The 21,060-nt window shown below is 43.2% G+C and overlaps 1 protein-coding gene across 2 annotated transcripts in view; it reads right to left on the reverse strand.

Annotated features, from left to right (window-relative positions):
• Positions 1-3,134: 3,134 nt before the first annotated feature.
• The window catches only part of Ctcf (CCCTC-binding factor), a 54,152-nt gene continuing 36,226 nt past the window's right edge, over positions 3,135-21,060 (reverse strand). For both annotated transcript variants that reach the window (XM_090357442.1, XM_090357443.1), the window contains 8 exons: positions 19,299-19,432; positions 16,648-16,768; positions 15,338-15,487; positions 12,824-12,984; positions 11,916-12,098; positions 10,726-10,861; positions 6,728-6,889; positions 3,135-4,616 (listed from right to left, as the gene is read on the reverse strand). In XM_090357442.1, coding sequence (XP_090213568.1) covers positions 4,432-4,616; positions 6,728-6,889; positions 10,726-10,861; positions 11,916-12,098; positions 12,824-12,984; positions 15,338-15,487; positions 16,648-16,768; positions 19,299-19,432 — 1,232 coding nt within the window. In that variant the 3' untranslated portion in view covers positions 3,135-4,431. The remainder of the gene's footprint in view (positions 4,617-6,727; positions 6,890-10,725; positions 10,862-11,915; positions 12,099-12,823; positions 12,985-15,337; positions 15,488-16,647; positions 16,769-19,298; positions 19,433-21,060) is intronic.

The following is a 21,060-nucleotide window of genomic DNA, read 5'->3' on the forward strand; positions in this document are numbered from 1 at the left end:
GGCGGGAAGGAGCAGCCAGCAAGGCCTGCACACAGGAAACTTGGCACGGGGAGGGCCTCACGCAGCCACCTGCTCCTCTAGCAGCGGAAGGTAACCGCGCTTCCTGTCATTCCACCCCCACCCCCTTGCCCGGCCCCTCCCTGCCACAGCCTCTAGGGCCAAGATCTCGCCTGGGCTCAGCTCAGGGTTGTGGGAGGGAGGTAGAGTCCTGGTTGTCCACCCATCCTATCCCACAGGAGCTCTTCTGCCAGAGTACACAAGGAGGCGAAGAGGGGTAGGGAGTAGGGTGGCCGGAGGGCCACCGAGTCTTGTGTGCCTCTTTCTACTTCCATCCCGCCTCGCAGGTTCTGTCGAGAACACCAGGGGGCGCTGTCCGATTGGGGAATCCCAGCAGCCCAGTCCTCCCCAAGGCCATGTTAGTGAAGTGCAGGTGCCTGGCAAGCGAGTGGGAGAACGGGCACAGGTCCTGTCCTGCTGTGCCGACTGTCCGTGACTGTGGCAGGGATCAACATCCACAAACATTTGAAAAGGCAAAAACCAAACCAACAAGACACCCACAAAATACAGGGCAGATGCTGTTCATGTGTTAGTCTCTATGTAATTCCAGACCTGTCCAGGATGAGGCAGGAGGAATCACTAGCTGGTCAGCTTGGGTTACACATGGAGCCAGAACTGAAAAAGTGGTTCAAGTGGTGCACTGAGGGATAAAGTTGAGTGAATGAGTGAAGGCAGAGCTGTGAGTTCAAGCCCCAGTCCTGCCCAAAGTATAAGCTACTTGGCTTCTCTGGTCTTTTAGCTTTTATTTTGCCAATCCTGCGGCTTGAACTCAGGCCCTTGGGCACTGTCCCTGAGCCTCCTTATGCTCAAGGATGGTGCTCTACCACTTGAGCCACTTTTGCTTTTTCTGAGTAATTTGAGGTAAGTCTCATGGACTTTCTTCCTAGGCTGGCTTCAAATCTTGATCCTCAGATTACAGCCTCCTGAGTAACCAGGATTACAGGCAAGAAGTACCAGTGCCCAGCTTTAGTTCCATTTTGTAAGCAGAAGCTATTGAGTGTTGCTCCAAGGATTTTATTTATTTCTGTGGTCCCGTGGCTTATGCACTTAGGGATTGAGCATTGTCCCTAAGGTTTTGGGCTCATGGCTAATGTTCTACTTCTTGAACCACGCCTCCAGTTTTTTTTTGGGGGGGGGTGGGTAGTTAACTGGAGATAAGTCCCCTGGACTTCCCTACCTAGGATGGCTGCAAACCACAATCCTCAAACCTCAAGTTCCTGAAGTTAGAATTACAGGAATTTGTAAAATCAATCACAGCCAATGCTATGACTTCAGAACTGGATAAAAAACCCCTCCCTAGGATTCTTCTATTCTGCATGAAATGCGGGTGATGATCAAAAGGGCTGCAACAGCTTTAAGGCAGGAACTTGGGGTTTAAGGAGCAACACTAGGAGGGTGAGGTCAGCCTCTGTACCAGATGAGTGCCTGGGGGAGGCAAGAACCACTAAGGAAACCAGGACCTACATGGAGATTGGGACTGGTGTATGGGACAGATAGACACTTTTCCAGATAGTGGTCAGGAAAGTAGTGACAAAACAAACCTTAACTGGCCTCAGAGACCAAAACCACACAGCTCCTATAACAACTCTTTCACTGAAGTGAAGCCTTCAGGGTAGTTTGTTCTGGTCAGCACACAATGGGTACTAGAATGCTGAAGCTCCCAATAAGAATTGGCCCTGCTGGCTGAGGACAGGATTTTTTTTTGTTTTTGGCTGGTCCTGGGGGCTTGAACTCAGGGACTGGGCACTGTCCCTTTGCTTCTTTTGCTCAAGGCTAGCACTCTACCACCTGAGCCACAGTACCACCTCCAGCTTTTTCTGTGTATGTGGTACTGAGATACTGAACCCAGGATATCATGGATACTAGGCAAGCACTCTACCACTAAGCTGAATTTCCAGCACAAATGACAACTTTACTCTACTCCTGTGGTTTTAATTTAAAAATAAGAGAGTTACAAACCGGTTTGGAACTTGCTGCCCAAAGTTCAGTGGAGGAATTTTAGTAGTAACTGGCTTCTGTGAAGGATTTATCATGGACTATCTAAAAATGAATCACTTCCCAGTCTCAGCTCCACTACATCACTTCTCTTGCCCCCATACTAGCCACAATAAATCCCCTTCTGAATAATTTCATATATATAACCAGAAACATTGAAGACGAAGATGCAGATAAATGTAGCTTCACTGTTCCACAAATAAATACTTCATTTTAGAAAAGTAAGTACCCATTCTTTATTTTGTTGGTCGTGGGACTTGAACTCTGGTCCTGGGCACTGTTCTTGGGCTTTCTCAATGCTAATGCTCTACCACTTGAGCCACAACACCACTTCCAGCTTTTTCTCTGTATGTGGTACTGAGGAATTGAACCCAGGGCTTCGTGCATACTAGGCAAGCACTCTACCACTAGGCTGTAATCCCAGCCCCAGTAGCTGTGTTTTTATAGGTTGAGACTACTAATACTCATTCAAACCTACAAGATTTTTTCCCCTTTCCTCTTCTTCTTTTTCCCTCCAGTTATGGGGCTTGAACTCTGGGCCTGGGCGCTGTCCCTGAGCTCTTTTTTTTGATACTGGTCCTAGAGCTAGTGCTTTTTCCATTTGAGCAATAGCTCCATTTCTGGCTTTTGGGGAGTTATTTGACTTTCCTGCCCATGCAGGCTTTGAACCATGATCCTCTCTCATCATGTCATGCAGGGCCCACCTCTGTATTCTATGAACCTGGGTGATCCTAAGCCCTCTTTGAGCCAAGATTCCAAGAACACAGCTTCCCATCCAGCCCTTTCTACTCAAGGCAGCTTTGGGGCACCCCAATTTGTACTCAGGACATGCATTCCAAAGGTGGTTCATGGAAGTTGGCAGTGGTTCACTCACTTGCCTTATTCACATACACACACTTTTAGGAAGTTAAAACTTGCAGCAAGCAATATCTTGTCATCTGCCAAACCATCTCATCTACTGCAAAGGAAGTATGTCAGGAATAGAGTGTGCCTGAGAAGCCGAGGTCTGAGCAACCTGGAGCCACACGCAGGCCTCCTGGGCTTCCAGCAGGCAGGAATTATGCCAGATGGAGTCTTAAGAGTGCCTGTTAATCCGTTATGATTTATTAGCTGTACAGCAGTAGATCCTCCTCCTCCTCCCCAGCTTTCAACCCCATTACATATTTTATTACAGGTCTCATGTTGGCGTCCTAAAATAATGAAAAATATCACACAGTACAGCTAAGTACAAAAATGCATCAACCTAGAGTCTGATAGCTAACTGATGGCTCTCTTAAAAGCAATACACAGAAGAAAAAAGTGTTTGAAATCAGTAAGACTGAGGCTCTCTAAAAAACACATTTTAAACATGTGACAGTTCATGTGCAAGAATCACTTTTTAAGTTGGTTTTGCTTCACATTATTGTAAATTTTTTCCCCCAGATTCAAAGTTTAAATTACTGACCTAGTGAAAATTTCTGGCCCAGCACTTCTGGGCTGCTGTGACCCATTCATAATCACCCTTCTGGCATAACAGAAGATTTATAAAATACGTTTAGCTACAAATAGAGCAAAGAAAATGTGGATGGGAAATCATAAAGTTAATTGTACAAGGTTAAAATGCTGGCTCCATGGGTTGAAAATCATCTCCACATGGGTGTCCATCACTAGCAGGCAGCAGTACGGGTGCTTTTCTGCTACATGATTGTGATCCAATTCCTTGTCAACATTTACACACCACCCAGTCTGTGCTAACTTAATTTGCAAGTAATTAAATGCTGGGTTTTCTTACACTGCACTTTTTTTTTCAATCTTAATTAATGGAAAAGATTAAAATGTAAAAAAAGTTATTTACAAGCTTGACCATACCAGAAACTTTGCCAAGAAAGAGGCAAAGCTTTCAGGACAGAAACTGATCATAGCATGCCATACTACTGGTGTGCAGCTGGCTCCGAGCAAAGGGAGTCAGGGAAAAGCAAAAGCAAAAAACAGGTTAAAAGTCTAAGTCCTTCCCAAGTCTGCATTTACAATTAAAAACTCTCTTGGGAAGACTAGAGAACTCTGGGAAAGCCGTGGCCATTCTGGAGTGGTTTACTAAATTGAGAGAGAGGGCTCAATGTCTGTTTCCATCTCAGAAAACTAGTTAGGCATCAACACTGTCCTCAACACTTCACAGTAAACCCTCAGGAACTCAGGACATTCCATGATTTGCTAACATCAAACAGCAAGTTCTAGTTAAATCACATTTTTCTAACATTATCCTTGAAGATTTCATTTTCAGTATGTTTGGTAAAATGGTGTAAAATGATGCTTTTCCCAAAGCCAAAAGAAGGAGAAAAATTAAAATTAAGGCCGTTTAAACACAGCCTAGAACAGTCCTGGAGACGGTAGGCCCTGTTATCACCGGTCCATCATGCTGAGGATCATCTCAGGCGTGAGGTCTCCATTGGGGGCATCTGTGGCAGCTGGCTGGGCCTCTTCTTCCTCTCCTTCTGCAGGCTCAGCATCTGGCTCTTTTTTTACTTCAACTATAATGTTCTCAATTGCACCTGTATTCTGGTCTTCAACCTGAATGATGGCTGTTGCTGGCAAAGAAAAGCAGACAAAACAAACAGTACATTAAAGACCCCTTTAACAGCACATTAAGGACCCCTAAAGGGTCCTCCTTTTAGACATGACAGTAGCAATAAAGGAAAACCTTAAGAACTCATAGAAAATCAATGGAAAAATACATTAAGCACCTAAAATCTAAGCATACATAGAATAAAGTTCTAAATCTTAGATACTACCAAAGGACAAATGATAACATTCTTCATCATATACTTCCCAATTTACATTTTTATTTGGCAGTCCTGGGGCTTGAGCTTAGGGCCTAAGCACTGGCCTTGGGCTTTCTCAAGGCAAGTGCTCTAACACTTGAGCCACAGCACTGGCTTTTTCTAGGTATGTGGTACTGAGGAATTGGACCTGGGTCTTCGTGCATGCTAGGCAAACACTCTACCACTAGGCCAAACTCATGGCCGCTCGAATTACATTTTAAATTCCTCACTTTTTTTTGGGTCAGTTGTGGGGCTTTATCTCTGGGCCCGGGAGCTGTCCCTGAGCTCTTCAAATCAAGGCTAGCGCTCTACCATTTTGAGCCACAGTGCCACTTCCAGTTTTCTGGTGGTTAATTGGAGATGAGTCCCACAGACTTTCCTGCCTGGGCTGGCTTTGAATCGCAATCCTTAAGATTTCAGCCTCTTGAATAGCTAGGATTATCGAGGGAGCGACCAGTGCCTAGCAAGGTGTCATTTTTGATTCTAGTTGTCCCACCCTATTATACTGGGGGAGGGCCATTTACCTACTAGTTTGGCCACTCAAGTATTATGCAGGTGAAATAAGAGGACTATAGCCTTTTTTCCTATGATAGACATCTAAACACAGGGATCAAGGAGAATATACAAAAATAAAAAAATTAAAGAAATAATAAATGAAATAAAGATGGAAAGACTACACTATCATTTCTTTTTTGTTTGTTTTTTTTTGGTGGGTCATGGGGCTTGAACTTGGCCTGGCGCTGTCCCTGAGCTCTTCAGCTCAAGGCTACCGCCCAACCTTTGAGCCAAGCCCCACTTCCTGTTTTCTAGAGGTTAACTGTCTCAGGTGCTTTTGTGCCCAGGCTGGCTTTGAACCTTGATCCTCAGATCTCAACCACCTGAGTAGCTAGGATTACAAGTGTGAGCCACCGTGCCTGGCTTATAAGATCATTTCTATAGTGTGTTACTAGAGAAACTTCACTGATTGTGTAGAGTACCAATGTGGGGGGTACGAGGGGTGAGAGAGAAGATGTATGAACTATTGGTGTGGCTCAAAGTGATAGGGTACCTATCTAACAAATTTGAGATCCTGAGTTCAAACCCTAGAGCGAACATACAAGCACATATACACACACACGCGCGCACGCGCACACACATACATACATACATACACATACATACACACACACGCACGCACGCACGCACGCACGCACGCACGCACGCACGCACGCACGCACACAGCAAGTGCTAGTGGCTTATGGCTATAACCCTACTAAGGAGGGTGAGATCTGAGGACTAAGGTTCAAAGCTAGACTGGACAAGTTCATGAGATTCTTATTTACAATTAACCAGCAAAAAGCCAATTAAGCAAGAGTGTAAGGCCCTGAGCTGAAGCCCCAGTAACTGGCACAAAACCTTCCAAAATGAAATAGCTACTCCTAAGGAGATTAAGGGAACACCTCACACCTGGTGGTATAAAGTGGAGGGGGAAACATTTCCTTTGTGTCCTCTCATAGAATAAGAGGCCAAGATTTGGATCTATAGTTCTGAATTTTGTCAGAGGGGCAATCTCAGACAAGCTACTTTATCTTATCCTTGAAAATTTGACTCTTTTAAGTTCTTTCCCATATTAACCCTGCCAAACTCGCCCACATTAACAATATCCATCTTGTTGAACATAAGTACTCTTCTACTCTGGACTTTTTCTTTTTGAAATTAACAAGCTTGTACAGATTTCCTCATATGTTCTTTGGTAAAAACTTCCAAAAAGTCATTTCCTGAGAGTTTGTTCCTCCTCTGACCTAATTTGTTCTCATGGTTTACTTCCCAGCTTCCTGAGAACACAGATCTGCCTCACATATTGAAAGGAGATGCCAAAGCAGAGGAAAGCAACTTACGCTGGTTCTGTTTGGGCTGGTTGGTTCTGCCAGGGGGTCTTCCTCTCCGCTTCTTGGCAGGTGGTGGGGCTGGGGTCACAGGTTGAGGCTCTGGCTCTGGTTCAATTTCTACCGCAGGTTCCTCATCATCTTCATTGTCATCCAGATCTGGCTCAGCATTTTCTTCTCATGGAAATCAGGAGGTACAGATTGTAGAGCAAGATGAGTAGTGGAAGAAAAAGAACACAATTTTATGTTCTGTGAAGACTCATTTACACATCAATTTCCTTTACTAAGAAAAACTCCTTTAGTGAACCAAGATTCTTCTGAGAGATCATCTATCCTTATCTGGGGAATGTGATACAATATTTAAGAAAATGTTTATAGCCCCATACCTAACTCAAGCAATTTTTTTTCCCCTCCAGTCCTGGGACTTGATCTCAGGGCATGGGCACTGTCCCTGGAGCTTCTTTTGCTCAAGGCTAGCATTCTTACTACCTGAGCCACAGCACCACTTTCAGCTTCTTTTATTTATGTGGTACTGAGAAATCAAACCCAGGGCTTTGGCTGGGAAAGTGGCTTAGTGGTAGAATACTTGCCTAGTATCCATGAAACCCTGGCTTTGATTCCTTAGTATTATACAAACAGAAAAAGCTGGAAGTAATACTATGGCTCAAGTGGTAGAGCTCTACTATTGAGCACGGACAGTCTCAGGGACAGAGCCCAGGCTCTTGAGTTCAAGTCCCAGGACTGGCAAAACCACAAAAAAACCCATTGAATCCAGGACTTTACATATACTAGGCAAGCACTCTACCACTAAGCCACACTCCTAACTCAACTCAAGCAAATTCTGTCTTTAATATTTTTCTCTGTTTTCTGCTCAGCAAAATTATTTTTGCTCAATTGTTAAAAAGGAAAATCCATTAAGAGAAACACATTTGTAGCTGGGTACTACCCATAGCATGTACTTGTAACTTTACTGAGAAAGCTAAGACCTAGAGATCATGGTTAAAAGCCAACCTGAGTGACATAATCTCCAATTAACTTGTAAAAATTGGGGCGGTAAAGCACCAGACATAAACAAGAAAAGCTTGCCAGTCATCATTGGTTCACCCTTGCTATCTTGGCTTCTCAGGATGCTAAAATAGGAGGATCCCAGTTTGAAGCCAGTCCAGGCAGGAAAGTCCTTGAGACTCTAATTAACCAGCAAAAAGCCAAAAGTGGAGGTATGACTCAAATGGTGGAGCTACTTAAGTGTCGGGGGAAAAACAAACAAAACAGGCTCTAATATTAGCAAACACACACATATGCACACATAAATGGTTTCTGCTATCAGCATTAATATGGGAAAACAGATACTATGATAGAATTATGCAAATCAACTAAAATGCTATTAATCCTATTTTACATTGACTGGATCCTATTTTACATTGTATCTCAGAACATTCAGTTTTAAATTCTTGATTTTTTTTTTGGTGACTCTCCTAGAACTTTTAACTCAGGGCTTGGACATTTGAGCTTCTTTTGCTCAAGGCTAGTATTCTATCACTTGAGCCACAGCTCTACTCCTCTAATTTTTTTTTTTTTTAAAGTATAATTACTGGGCCGAGAGTTTGGCCTAGAGGTAGAGTGCTTTCCTAGCATGCACGAAGACACCACATACATAGAAAAAAGCCAGAAGTGGTGCTGAGGCTCAAGTGGTAGAGCTCTATCTAGACTTGAGAAAGCCCATGGACAATGCTCTGGGCTTTAGTTCAAGACCCAGGACTGGTAAAAAATAAAAATAAAAAATAGTTTACTGGAGATAGTCTAATGGACTTTTCTGCCTGGTTGGCTTTGAAATATGATCTTTAGATCTCAGTTTTCTGAGTAGCTAGGATTATAGGCATGAGCCACCAGTGCCCAGCAAAATAAGTGCGTTCTTTCCTTTCTTTTGTCGGTTGTGGAGCTGAACTCAAGGCCTGGGTGCTGTCTCTGAGCTCTTTCCACTCTGTGCTCTACCACTCTGAGCCACAGTGACACTTCATGGATGCCTCTAGCGTAAGTGATTTCTAAAGTATAGTTACAGCAGCACAGCTGGAATTCAAGCTTTAACCTCAATTTGAGTATGTTCTGCTGCCACCCTAACAAGTAGCCAAGAAATACTTATTGGCCCTTTCCCATTACTGGGTCACAAAGTGCACACTGCCTGCTTTCCTCAAGATGCATAAGGTATTAATATAGACATTTTCTCTGGAACAAAATGTTTAAACTTACAAAAATCTGTGAGCAAATGCCTGATTATCAGGACAAAATGCCTGTTATCAAATGATTGAAATCCTAAGACACAGGAAACTCACTGGTAGGTGGCAGTGTGTCAAGAACAAGCTGCTTCTCAACTCAATTTATTCAAGCTCCCTATTGCCTAAGTTGGCCCAATGCCTAGAAGACTAAACAGATTCAGTCAGAATTAGGGAGAGGGTACAAAAAGAGGGTTGATAGGGTCAAAAGCTTTTCTTAGAAGAAAAGCCTGAAAATAGCAATATACTTTGCTGATGGCCAATAGGCAGAACTTCCTGGATGGGATAAATAAGATTGTATAGCCTCTGTCAGCAGTGGGATGAATGGAGTCCACACTGATTTCCACATTCTGGGAGCATAAAGAAACACGAGGTACAAGGGTATAAACAAAACCAGTAGTTCAAAAAGACAAAGGGAAGGGGCCGGGAGTTTGGCCTAGTGGTTAAAGTGCTTGCCTAGCATGCATGAAGACCCGGGTTCAATTCCTTGGTACCACATATAGAAAAAAGCCGGAAGTGGTGCTGAGGCTCAAGTAGTAGAGCTCTAGCCTTGAGAAAGTCCAAAGACAGTGCTCAGGCCTTGAGCTCAAGCCCAGGACTGGCAAAAAAAAAAAAAAAAAAAAAAAGACAAAGGAAAGAACTGTAGAAAATTATTAGGAACCATCAATAATCTCATTAGCCTAAAGAGACTTCTGGAAATGTGTAGTTAATCTGGAAGTGAAGTTAATCTTGTTGAAGGTGAACCATAGATGCAAACAAGGCAGTACTAGGGGAAGAAAAGGCTTACAGTATTCTGGAAAAAAGACGGAATCCCAAAGCTCAAGGTTACTGCAAGCACTGGTAATATTTGGGGTCTGACATTACTTAGTACCTCCCAATAGTTCACTGCAATAATGTTTTTTTTTTTTTTTGGTGGGTCCTGGGACTTGAACTCTGGGCCTGGGCCACACAGTTCCTGAGCTCTTTAGCTCAAGGCTACTGACCTACTCCTGAGCCACAGCCCAACTTCCTGTTTTCTAGTGATTAATTGGAAATAAGAGTCTCACATTCTTTAGTGCCCAGGCTAGCTTTGAACTGCGATTCTCAGATCTCAGCCTCCTGAGTAGCTACGATTATAGGCATGAGCCACTGCGCCTGGCCCACTGCAATAATTTCTTAACCAAGAGATCCTACAAATACCGGTAGTAAGGGCTATTGTGTTTCCTGTGGCTTAAACTCAGGGCCTGGGTACTGTCCTTGAGCATTTTTGCTCAAGGCTAGCATTCTGCCATTTGAGCCACAGTGCCACTTCCAGCTTTTTCCAAGATTATAGATGTAGCCTCCAACACCCAGTTCAATCATTTTTTTTAAAATTACTTTTTGTGATGTAGACCAGAGTAGTTAACATTCAATATCCATCTGACTTAGCCTCAAGTTCCAAGAATGCTGGGAGACAGTGGCTCAGTACAATATTAGCCACTAAACAGGCTGAGGTTTGATGATCATAATTTGAAGCTAGCCCCAGGCAAAAAAAATCTGTTGGACTCATCTCCAATTAAGTAAAAAGTGAGAAGTGAAGCTGGGGCTCAAGTGGCAGAGTGCTAGTCTTGAATAAGAAGACCAGAGTTCAAGCCTCAGGACCACTGGAAATTGGGCTCTAAAATCTGGCACACTTAATAGATCAATAAATAAGCCATCCTTAAGTAGTAGAGGACCTGCTGAGCAATAAGTTTAATACTGGAAAAGAAAAAAGCCACTTACCACTATCCGAGGAATCTTCTTTTTTAGAACGCATCTTTCTTTTTCGTCCACGCTTACTCTTCTTTGTTTCTCCTCCATTTTCTCCTTCTACACCATCTGGACCAGCACAATTATCAGCATGTCTTGCCATGGTATTCTGACAAAAACGAATAAATATTGTTTTACACTACTAAAAAAGCTTAAAGCCAGGGGCAGTGGCTCACGCCTGTAATCCTAGCTACTGAGGTTGAGATCTGAGGATCACGGTTCAAAGCCAGACTGGGTACAAAAGGTATCCTTGAGCTGAAGAGCTCAGGGACAGTGTCCAGGAGAGTTCAAGTCCCCCCTTCCTCCCAAAAAAAGCTTAAGATCAAATTTGAATTTCTACCTTTTCCAATGAAATAAAAATCTTGGGAATCCATATTTAAGCCTGAATGTTCTGCTATTTACCTAAATACTCTCCCTTCATTCAGAGGGAAGAGGATTAAGAGAAAGGGAGTAATCCTTAGAAGACAAAACTAGGTTCTCTAAGGGGAGGCTCAGCAGTCTGTAGAGCTAGCTACAACAGCAACATGGAACACCTGAGATAGACAAGCTAGGTAGAAATGGGATGTAGTGCAGGTTTCAATGCAAAGACAATTCCTTTGTACATTAAACTACTCAAAAGATAGTGCTATTTTTGGGCTGGGAATGTGGTTTAGTGATGGAGGTAGAGTGTTTGCCCTGGGTTCAATTAGCTCCTCAGTTCCACATAAACAGTGAAAGACAGAAGCGGTGCTGTGGTTCAAGTGGTAGAGTGCTAGCCTTGAGCAAAAATAAACTGAGGGACAGCACCCAGGCCCGAGTTCAAGTCCCAGGACTGGCCCCCCCCCCAAAAAAAAGGAAGAAAAAGAAAAAGTGCTATTTTCATCAGTGACAGGGTTCATACATGGAGTGAAAACCTCAAGATGGAGATGACGGACCCTTTCCAAATGATAAAGTTACACTACATTTGTAACCTGCAAGGAAATAATAGCCTTGCTGTGTAATGGAAAATCAAGAATGTGACATTAAGAATAATGGGGAGGGACCGTGAGTTTGGCCTAGTGGTAGAGTCCTTATTCCTTGGTACTACATACACACACACATGAACTCAGGCCCTGAGTTCAAGTCTCAGGACTGGCCAAAAAAAAAATACTGGGGAAGTAATGATGATGCTGACTGACTCTTACCCTGCGAGTAAATGTTTTCCCACACTTAGAACAGACAAAGGCTGCAGGGACAAAGTTGGGGTCATGGTAGCGCTTGAAATGCATATCGAGGAGCTGTTTCTGACGGAAGGTCTTGTCGCAGTGGCTGCAGGCGTAAGGCTTTTCCCCGGTGTGGGTGCGCTTGTGCATGATCATGTGCCTCTCCTGAAACAGACAACAGGAAAGAGACCCCAGGGCCGGTTACAGGGCCATCATACCAGCTGTTGTGCATGTGGCCAGTAAGCCTTTCCCTTACAACAAGGGCTAAATTGACAGTTTGTTGACATGATAAAGTGATTTTTTCACAAAAATGTGAAACTGCATCTATAAGTCATAGCACAGAGAAATCTGCTCACCCCTACCAGACTGCTGCTCTAGGTCTCTCACAGTATTATGGCACAGGACCAGATTATGTTCTCCCTTCAAGTCCTGAACTTAATTCCAACACTGTTTTAAGAAGTATAGTCAGGGGCCGGGAGTTTGACCTAGTGGTAGAGTGCTTGCCTTAGCATGCACGAAGACCTGGGTTCGATTCCTCGGTACCACATACATAGAAAAAAGCCAGAAATGGTGCTGTGGCTCAAGTGGTAGAGCTCTAGCCTTGAGAAAGTCCAAGGACAGTGCTCAGGCCCTCAGCTCAAGCCCATGACTGGCAAAAAAAAAAGTATAGTCAGTCTTAGGACCTGGTTAAATGTGACTGAATTAAATACCAGCTGAAGACCCAGATACAGATGCAAATAATAACCTCTGATTTTGGTGAGGGTTCTCACCAAAAATTTGAAAGTGCTTTTCTTAGAAATTGTCTGTACTAGGTCTATATGAAGTCCTCTGGAAAAACCCAACATGGATAGGGGAGGCATTAATAGCCTGGCAACTGAGATGGTTCCTACCTGTCTACAAGCATAATCACACTGGTCACACTTAAAGCGCTTTTCATTCTTGTGTGATTTCTGATGCTGAATGAGGGCATAGCGTTCATGAAACACAGCATCACAGTAACGACATTTCTTGCCTTGCTCAATATAGGAATGCTGCTTCCGCAAGTGGACACCTGAAAGCAAAATACAAAAAGCCAAGTTGAACTTGTGAAAATACAAAGCAAGCATTGCAACAGATTAATACATTTTTTCTTTGTGGGCTGGCTAAAGGTATTGTAAGTTCAAAAGTCTAGTACTTAAATGGGTAGAGAGATGGCAGCCTGGAGAAGGATGGCAAAGGATTTGTAAGGAAAGAAAATGATGAGAAACTCAGGAAGTGAGGTTAGAAGTACAGACTAGCTGGGCACTGGTGGCACACGCCTGTAATCCTAGCTACTCAGGAAGCTGAGATCTCAAGATCACAGTTCAAAGCCAGTCAAGGGTATAAAAAACTGTGAGACTCTTATCTCCAATTAACCACCAGAAACCAGGAGTGGCACTGTGGCTCAAGTGGTAGAGCCCTAGCCTTGAGCTAAAAGAGCTCAAGAACAGTGCCTAGGTCCAGAGTTCAAGCCCCATGACCAGCAACAACAAAAAAAGAAGTACTGCTATGGAAAAAGATGTATGTTAGGGACATCTACTTAGGAAAGAACAAGTATGTGTGTGGTGGTGGGGTTGTAGAAAAAGATAAAGATCAAGTTGTATGGGAAAATGTGGGTGTGTTATAGAGCTTCAATTTCACACACTGCTTTTAAAACTGCAGTGTTTGAGCCAGATGTGGTGGCTCACATCTGCAATCCTAGCTACTCAGGAGGCTGAGATCTGAGGATCGAGGTTCAAAACCCAGCCCAGGCACTAAAGTCTGTGAGACTCTTTGCTGAGATCTGAGGATCAAGGTCCAAAGTCAGTCTAAGTACAAAAGGACGTGAGACTCTTTATCTCCAATTAACCTCCAGAAAATGGGAAGTGGGCTTGGCTCAAGAGTAATAGGGTGGTAGCTTTGAGCTGAAGAGCTCAGGGACAGTGCCCAGGCCTAGTTTAAGGCCCATGATCCACCAAAAAATAAATAAATAAAAAAAACCCCCAAAAAACCCAACACACGCACACACACAACTACCCAAACAAACAAAGGAAATGGCACTGTGGCTCAAGGGGTAGGGTGGTAGTCTTGAGCTCAAGAACTCGGACTATGCCCAGGTCTAGAGTTCAAGCCTGACAACCAACCAAAAAAATAAAAATAAATAAATAAATGAATGAGGGCTGGGAATGTAGCTTAATGGTAGAGTGGTAGAGTGCTTGCCTAGCATGGGTTTGACTCCTTAGTACTACATAAATACAGCATTCTATCTCAAGGACAGAACTCTGCTACTTGAGCCACAGCACCACTTTCAGCTTTTTCTGTGTATGTGGCCAAGCTCCTGGCCCAAGATTTTTTGTGTGTGTGTGGGGGTCATGGGGCTTGAACTCTGGGCCTGGGCTCTGTCCTATTGCCCTACCCCTGGAACCATTGCCCCATTTCTCCTTTTTTAGTGATTAATTGAAGATAAGAGTCTCAAGGTCTTTAGTGCCTGGGCTGGCTTTGACCTTTAATCCTCAGATCTTAAGCTTCCTGAGTAGCTAGGATTACATGTGTGAGCCACCATGCAGGGAAGCCAGGGCCTAAGCACTGTTCTTGGGCTTTCTCAAGGCTAGCACTCTACCATTGGAGCCACAGCTTTTTTCTTTTATTTCCCCCTATATATGTGGTACCAAGCAAGGAATCAAACCTGGGTCTTAGTGCATGGTAGGCAAGCACTCTTACCACTAGGCCAAACTCCAGGCCCCACCCTGCCCCTGCTTTTAATGTGGGTTGTGAGGCTTGAACTTTGGGGCCTGTGCACTGTCCCTGAGCTCTTCAGCTCAAGGGTAGGATTCTAACACTTGAGCTATGGCACCACTTCTGGTTTTCTGTTGGTTAATTGGGGATAAGAGTCTCATGGACTTTTGTGCCTGCATTGGCTTTGAACTGTGATTCTCAGATCTCAGCTTCCTGAGTAGCTAGGATTACAGGCATGAGCCACCAGTGCCCAGCAAAACAAACAAACAAACAAAAAATCCCACCCAACAACAACAACAAAAAACATTTTCAAACTGCCATATTCAACCAAGGACTGGGCACAGTGGTTTGTATCTGTTATGCCAGTTACCAGGGAAGCACAATGGGTAGGCATAGTGCATGAGACTGTCATCTCCACCAACATATGAAAGGAAAGTCAGAGGATCACAGTCCAGGTCTGGCTTGAAAATAGACTGGAGGAGTGTCTAAAGTGATGAACACCTGTGCTTAATGGGTGAGAGACCTTGAATTCAATTCCCAGTACTGGCAAGGAAAAATAAAAGCCAGAGAAGACAGATATCAGTATCAATGGCTCATGTCACTTTCATTATACATTTCCCTCCCTGCCTATCCCCCCCCCCCCCCCAGTTTCCTTTAGTAAATCAACTTACCCAAGTCACTTTTTCGGGCTATGACAGTGTCGCAGTGGGGACAGTGAAATTTGGCCACATTTTCTGTGTGCTTCTGTAAAATGTGCATCTTCATGGTACCACTTTGGGTAAACCGAGCATGACAAATATAACATTCGTAAGGTTTTTCCCCTTAAAAGGAAGTACAGAATGAGTAAAATATTATGATTCAGTTGGGTGTAACTAAGGTGGGTAGATACACTAGACCACAGTGATCTAAGGTTCTACTTAATAAGTTTGAAGCTCATTCCACACATCAAACTCAAGCCTATCTTCAGAGATGACAAACTGTAAACCTTTGCCCTGCCTGGCTTGATACATAATCTTCCATGCAAAAAGATAGTTTCAATGGCAGGGTCAATCTTCGGGAGAAATGAAGTAGAGGGCCCACAACTTTTTCCTGTCTTTGCAGACTTTTTTTTTGGTGGGTCATGGGGCTTGAACTTGGCCTGGGCGCTGTCCCTGAGCTCTTCAGCTCAAGGCTACCCTACCCTACTCTTGAGCTAAGCCCCACTTCCCATTTTCTAGGGGTTTGGAGATGAGTCTCAGGTCCTTTTTTGCCCAGACTGGCTTTGAACCTTGATCCTCAGATCTCAGCCTCCTGAGTAGCTAGGATTACAGGCCTGAGCCACCTGCCAGGCTCGTTTTCTTGTCTTTAATCTTTTTTTTCCTTTCCTTTTTCTTTCTTGCAAGGGAGATGACACTACTCTCAAAGTCAATACTGTAGCCTAGGCTGGCCTCAGACTTGTGATTTTGTTGTCAACATTTTACATGCTAGAAAAGCATGTAAAATCGTTAAATTGTTTTTTTTTTTGTTTGTTTCTTATTTTGGTCAGTTGTGGGGCTTGAACTCTGGATCTAGGTGCTGTCCCTGAGCTCTTTAGCTCAAGGCTAGTGTTCTACCACTTTAGCCACAGTGCCACTTTCAGTTTTCTGGTGGTTAACTGGAGATAAGAGTCTTGTGGTCTTTCATGCCCTGGCTGGCTTTGAACTGTGATCCTAATATCTCAGTCTCTAAGTAGCTAAGATTATAGGTGTGAGACACCAGAACCTGGCAGTTTTTCTTTTTAGAGAGAGGTAGTACTTTAAAAAATTGGACAAGTTGTTAAGATAATCTACATAGACTCTGTGGAGTTAAAATAACTCCAGATTTTAAATTATGAATTCAGAGGCTAAACCAAAGCCTTTGTTAATAGTCTTCTATTCAGGTACTCAACAGGGGTATGTGGTGACTCACAGGCTACTATGGGATCACTGAAAAGAGCTCATTAATATCAGGAGAGAAGTCCTACCTGAATGTGTTCTCATATGTCTTTTCAGCTTGTATGTGTCCCTGCTGGCATAACTGCACAAACTGCACTGGAACGGGCGCTCTCCAGTATGAGAGCGAATGTGACGTTTTAATTTGCTGACCTGTAATATGAAAGCAATCAAACCTCTTATGCTTGTTAACAGACTATTAACATGAGCACTATGGATTAGGTACTAAAGTTCACTTGATTAGTTTTAGGGCATTCAGGTAGGAAAAGTCTAAAAGATAATGACTAGTCAGTATAAGTCCTGAGTTTAAATCCCAGTACCACAAACACACAAAAAAGAATTAATCACCACTGGCAATTGCTTTCAGTGTGTGATTAAGATACTTTTCTCTTTACTATTTTTCTTTTATGTGTGCTTGTGTATGTGTAGTGCTGGGGGGTCAAATCCAGGGCCTCATGCATGCTTGTCAAACACTCTGTGATTGAGCTACATCTCTAGCCACTCCTTTTATTTCTGTCTGAAACTTTCCATAATAGCATGCAAATCATTCATAACTACTTATGAATCTTCTCCAATATCCAAGTGCATGTTTTAACTGTCCTCCTCTTTTTTTTTTTTATCATTAGCTTTTTTTTTTAGCAGACTAGGACTTAAGACATGGATAGCACCTGTTCTGAAATGATTTTCAAACTTGGCTCTAAAAAGTACTTGGATTACTTAATAACTTTTTTTGGGGGGTGGGGGTTGAACTCAGCCTGGGAATTGTCCCTGAGCTTATTTGCTCAAGGCAAGTGATCTACCACTGTGTGCTACAGAGCCACTTCTACTTTTCTGATGGCTAATTGAGGATAAGAGTCTTACACACTTTTTGTGATCCTTTTTTTTCTTTTTGTATGTTGGTCCTGGGGCTTTAACTCTGGGCCTAGGTACTGTCCCTGAACCTCTTTGTGCTCTAAGCTAGCAGTGCCATTTCCACCTTTTTTTAGTTTATTGGAGATGAGTCTCTTGGGGACTTTTCTGCCAAGTTGGATTCAAATTGTGATTCTTATATCTCAGTCTCTTGATAGTAGCTAGGATTACAGGCCTGAGCCACCAGTGCCTGGCATTCTCATGGACTTTTCTGCCCAGGCTGGCTTTGAACTGTATCCTCAGATTTCAGTCTCCTGAGTAGCTAAGATTATAGATGTGAGCCTGGTTTGAAATTTAAGCTGCTCTCATTTTATGAAAAGCAAAACTATCCCAACAGCATTACTGGTCTCCCCGTTCCCCCTCTCTTAATTTTTTTTTTTTTTAAATGGGTCATGGGGCTTGAACTCAGCCTGGGTGCTGTCCCTGAGCTCTTCAGCTCAAGGCTAAGGCCCTACCCTTAGCCAAGCCCCGCTTCCCATTTTCTAGAGGTTAATTGGAGATAAGAGTTTCAGCTCCTTTTGTGCCCAGGCTGGCTTTGAACTTCGATCCTCAGGTCTCAGCCTCAAGCTGATGTGAGCCACCGCACTTGGCTTCTCTCTCTTTCTCTGGTCTGTTATAGAGTTTTAACTCTGGCCTTGGCCCTGTCGCTGAGCTCTTCAGCTCAAGGTCAACACTCTACCATTGAGCCACAATGGTACTTCATTTTTTTTTCCTGGTTGTTAACTGGAGATAAGTCTCATGGTCTTTTATATCTGGGCTGGTTTTGAACCATGATCTTCAGATCTTAGCCTCCTAAATAGCTAGGATTACAGGCATGAGCCATCGGTGCCGAGCTTTGGTCTCTTTTTGTCTTGCAGTGTTGGGAAGCAAACCCTGGACCTAGTATATGTTAGGCAAGCACACTACAACAGTACACTATTTCCATGGTTTCAAATTTTTTTTTTTGCCAGTCCTGGGTTTGGGCTCAGGGCCTGAGCACTGTCCTTGGACTTTCTCAAGGCTTAGCACTCTATCTCTTGAGCCTCAGCACCACTTCCAGCTTTTTTCAATGTATGTGGTACCGAGGAATCGAACCCGGGTCTTTGTGCATGCTAGGCAAGCACTCTACCACTAGGCCAAACTCCCAGCCCGGTTTCAAATTTTTTTTTAGCTAACCATTTGCATTCATTCTTCCAGTCAAAATTTGCAGGGGATGGGGCCGTGAGTTTGGCCTAGTGGTAGAGTGCTTGCCTAGCATGCACAAAGACCTGGGTTCGATTCCTCGGTACCACATATATAGAAAAAAAGCCAGAAGTGGTGCTGAGGCTCAAGTGGTAGAGCTCTAGCCTTGAGAAAGTCCAAGGACAGTGCTCAGGCCCTGAGCTCAAGCCCAGGACTGGCAAAAAAAAAAAAAAAAAAAGTTTGCAGGAGAGGTATGCCACTACTGGGGCTTGCCCTTGATTGAACCTTAACTCTTTAGCTAGATTATAGGGGACAGCAGTTTGGTCTAGTGGTAGAGGCCTGCCTAGCATGCACAAAGATTTGGGTTCAATTCCACAGTACCATACATAGAAAAGTTGGAAGTAGTGCTGTAGCTCAAGTGGTAGAGTGCTAGCCTTCAGGAAAAAGCCCAAGGACAGTACTCAGGCCCTGAGTTCAAGCCCCAGGACTGGCAAAAAAAAAAAAAAGAAAAAAGTAAAAAAGGAAAAGCTAGATTATAAATCAAGTTAGATTATAGGTATAGCTAGATTACAGGTCTACCCAGAAAGGTACCAACAAGGAACTTAACACTCACTTCTACACTGGCGTAATCACACATGGAACACTTAAATGGCTTCTCATGGGTATGTTTGTAACGACGATGCCGCACTAATTCTCCACTGGTCACAAAGGCCATGTCACAGTCTGGGCACTTGTGAGGACGAGTACCTAGATAGAGAAAAGGACAACAGAATAAGATCAAAGACACAGTTAATGATAGACTGATAGACTTCAAAGTATAGCACCCAGTAGTTGTCTAAGATAGGACTTCATTCAATCATCTCATCAACTCTACATTAACCTTAAGTTTTTTTTCCCCCTAGTCTTAGGGCTTGAACTCGGGGTCTGGCTGGGTACTGTCCTCGAGCTTTCTCAAGGATAGAGCTCTACCAGCTGAGCCACAGCATCACATTTAGCTTTTCCTGTGTATGTAGAACTGGAATTGAGCCTAAGGCTTCATGCATGTTAGGCACTCTACCACTAAGCCATCCTCCCAACCCACCTGAGACTAGTTCTGTAAGATATGGGAAGGCTTGGCTAAATTTACAATACAGTATGTAAGAACAAGCCAAACTTTTTTTTTTGCTAACTACCTATTTGAGCCTGCTACCTTTGAATACCTTTTTCATTTTGTGTCTGGTCAATAGGGATTAAAAATTGATAAAAACTCAAATTTTGGGGCTGGGAGTTTGGACTAGTAGTAGAGTGTTTGCCTAGCATGTACGAAGACCTGGGTTTGACTCCTTGGTACCACAGACATAGATAAAGCTGAAATGGTGCTGTGGCTCAAGTGGTAGAGAACTAGTCTTAAGAAAGTCTAAGGACAGGGCTCAGGCCCTGAGTTCAAGGCCCAGGACTGAGGAAAAAAACCCTCAAGTTTTTTGTGTCTCAAGTGGTAGACTCCTTGTCTAGGATACAAAAGGCCCAAGTACAAACCACAGTATGACTACTACCACACACATATTGCAGAGGACGTCAGGGACAGCACCCAGATGCTGAGTTCAAGCTCCATGGCAAAATAAATAAATAAATAAAAGAATGGAAGTAAAGCCATGTGCTAGTGTCTCATGCTCACAATCCTATCTACTCAGGAGGCTGAGATCTGATGATTGCAATTCAAAGCCAGCTCAGAGAGGAAAGTCTGTGAGACTCTTATATCTCCAATTAACCACCAAATAGCAGATGTGAGTCAAGGGCTCAACTGGTGGAGCACTAGCCTTGAGCACAAAAACTTAGTGACAGTGTCCAAGCACTTCGTTTAAGCCCTAGCACTGCAAGAAGAAAAAAAAAAAAAAAAAAAAAGAGGAAATAGGAAGTGTAACAATGTAAAACTATGTAATCATGAATGGGACCAGTCATCTGCAGAAATATTTTCTAAGAGGATGGAAAGAATTCTAGAGAGATAAATATCAATAGAAAATATATTACCAAGACATGAGAAAGGGTATCAATGTATGTGAATTAATGCACCTTCTATCTGGGGAATATAATATAACCCTTCTATTAATTACAATAAAAATATATGAAAAAAAGAAAATAATAACCAAGAAATTCTAAGGAAGGAACATTCATTTGTTCACTCTACTTGCTTCTTCAGTACTACTGAGAGTATAGGTGGATGTGAAGGATAGTTCTCTCTGTGACAAGTATACAGTATGGTAGTAAGTTAAGTAAAACAATTGTGGCAATAGAGTAGTATTCATTTCTGTTAGGACAAGGTAAGCTGAATATTTAACTTTTGGTACTGCCCAGGGGGAAGAGGTTTGCCTCTGGCAGAAATATGCGTCATGATGTTT

This window comes from Megascapheus bottae, chromosome 24 (genome assembly GCF_031878675.1).
Source record: "Megascapheus bottae isolate mThoBot1 chromosome 24, mThoBot2.hap1, whole genome shotgun sequence".
NCBI classification, from domain to species: Eukaryota; Metazoa; Chordata; class Mammalia; order Rodentia; family Geomyidae; genus Megascapheus; species Megascapheus bottae.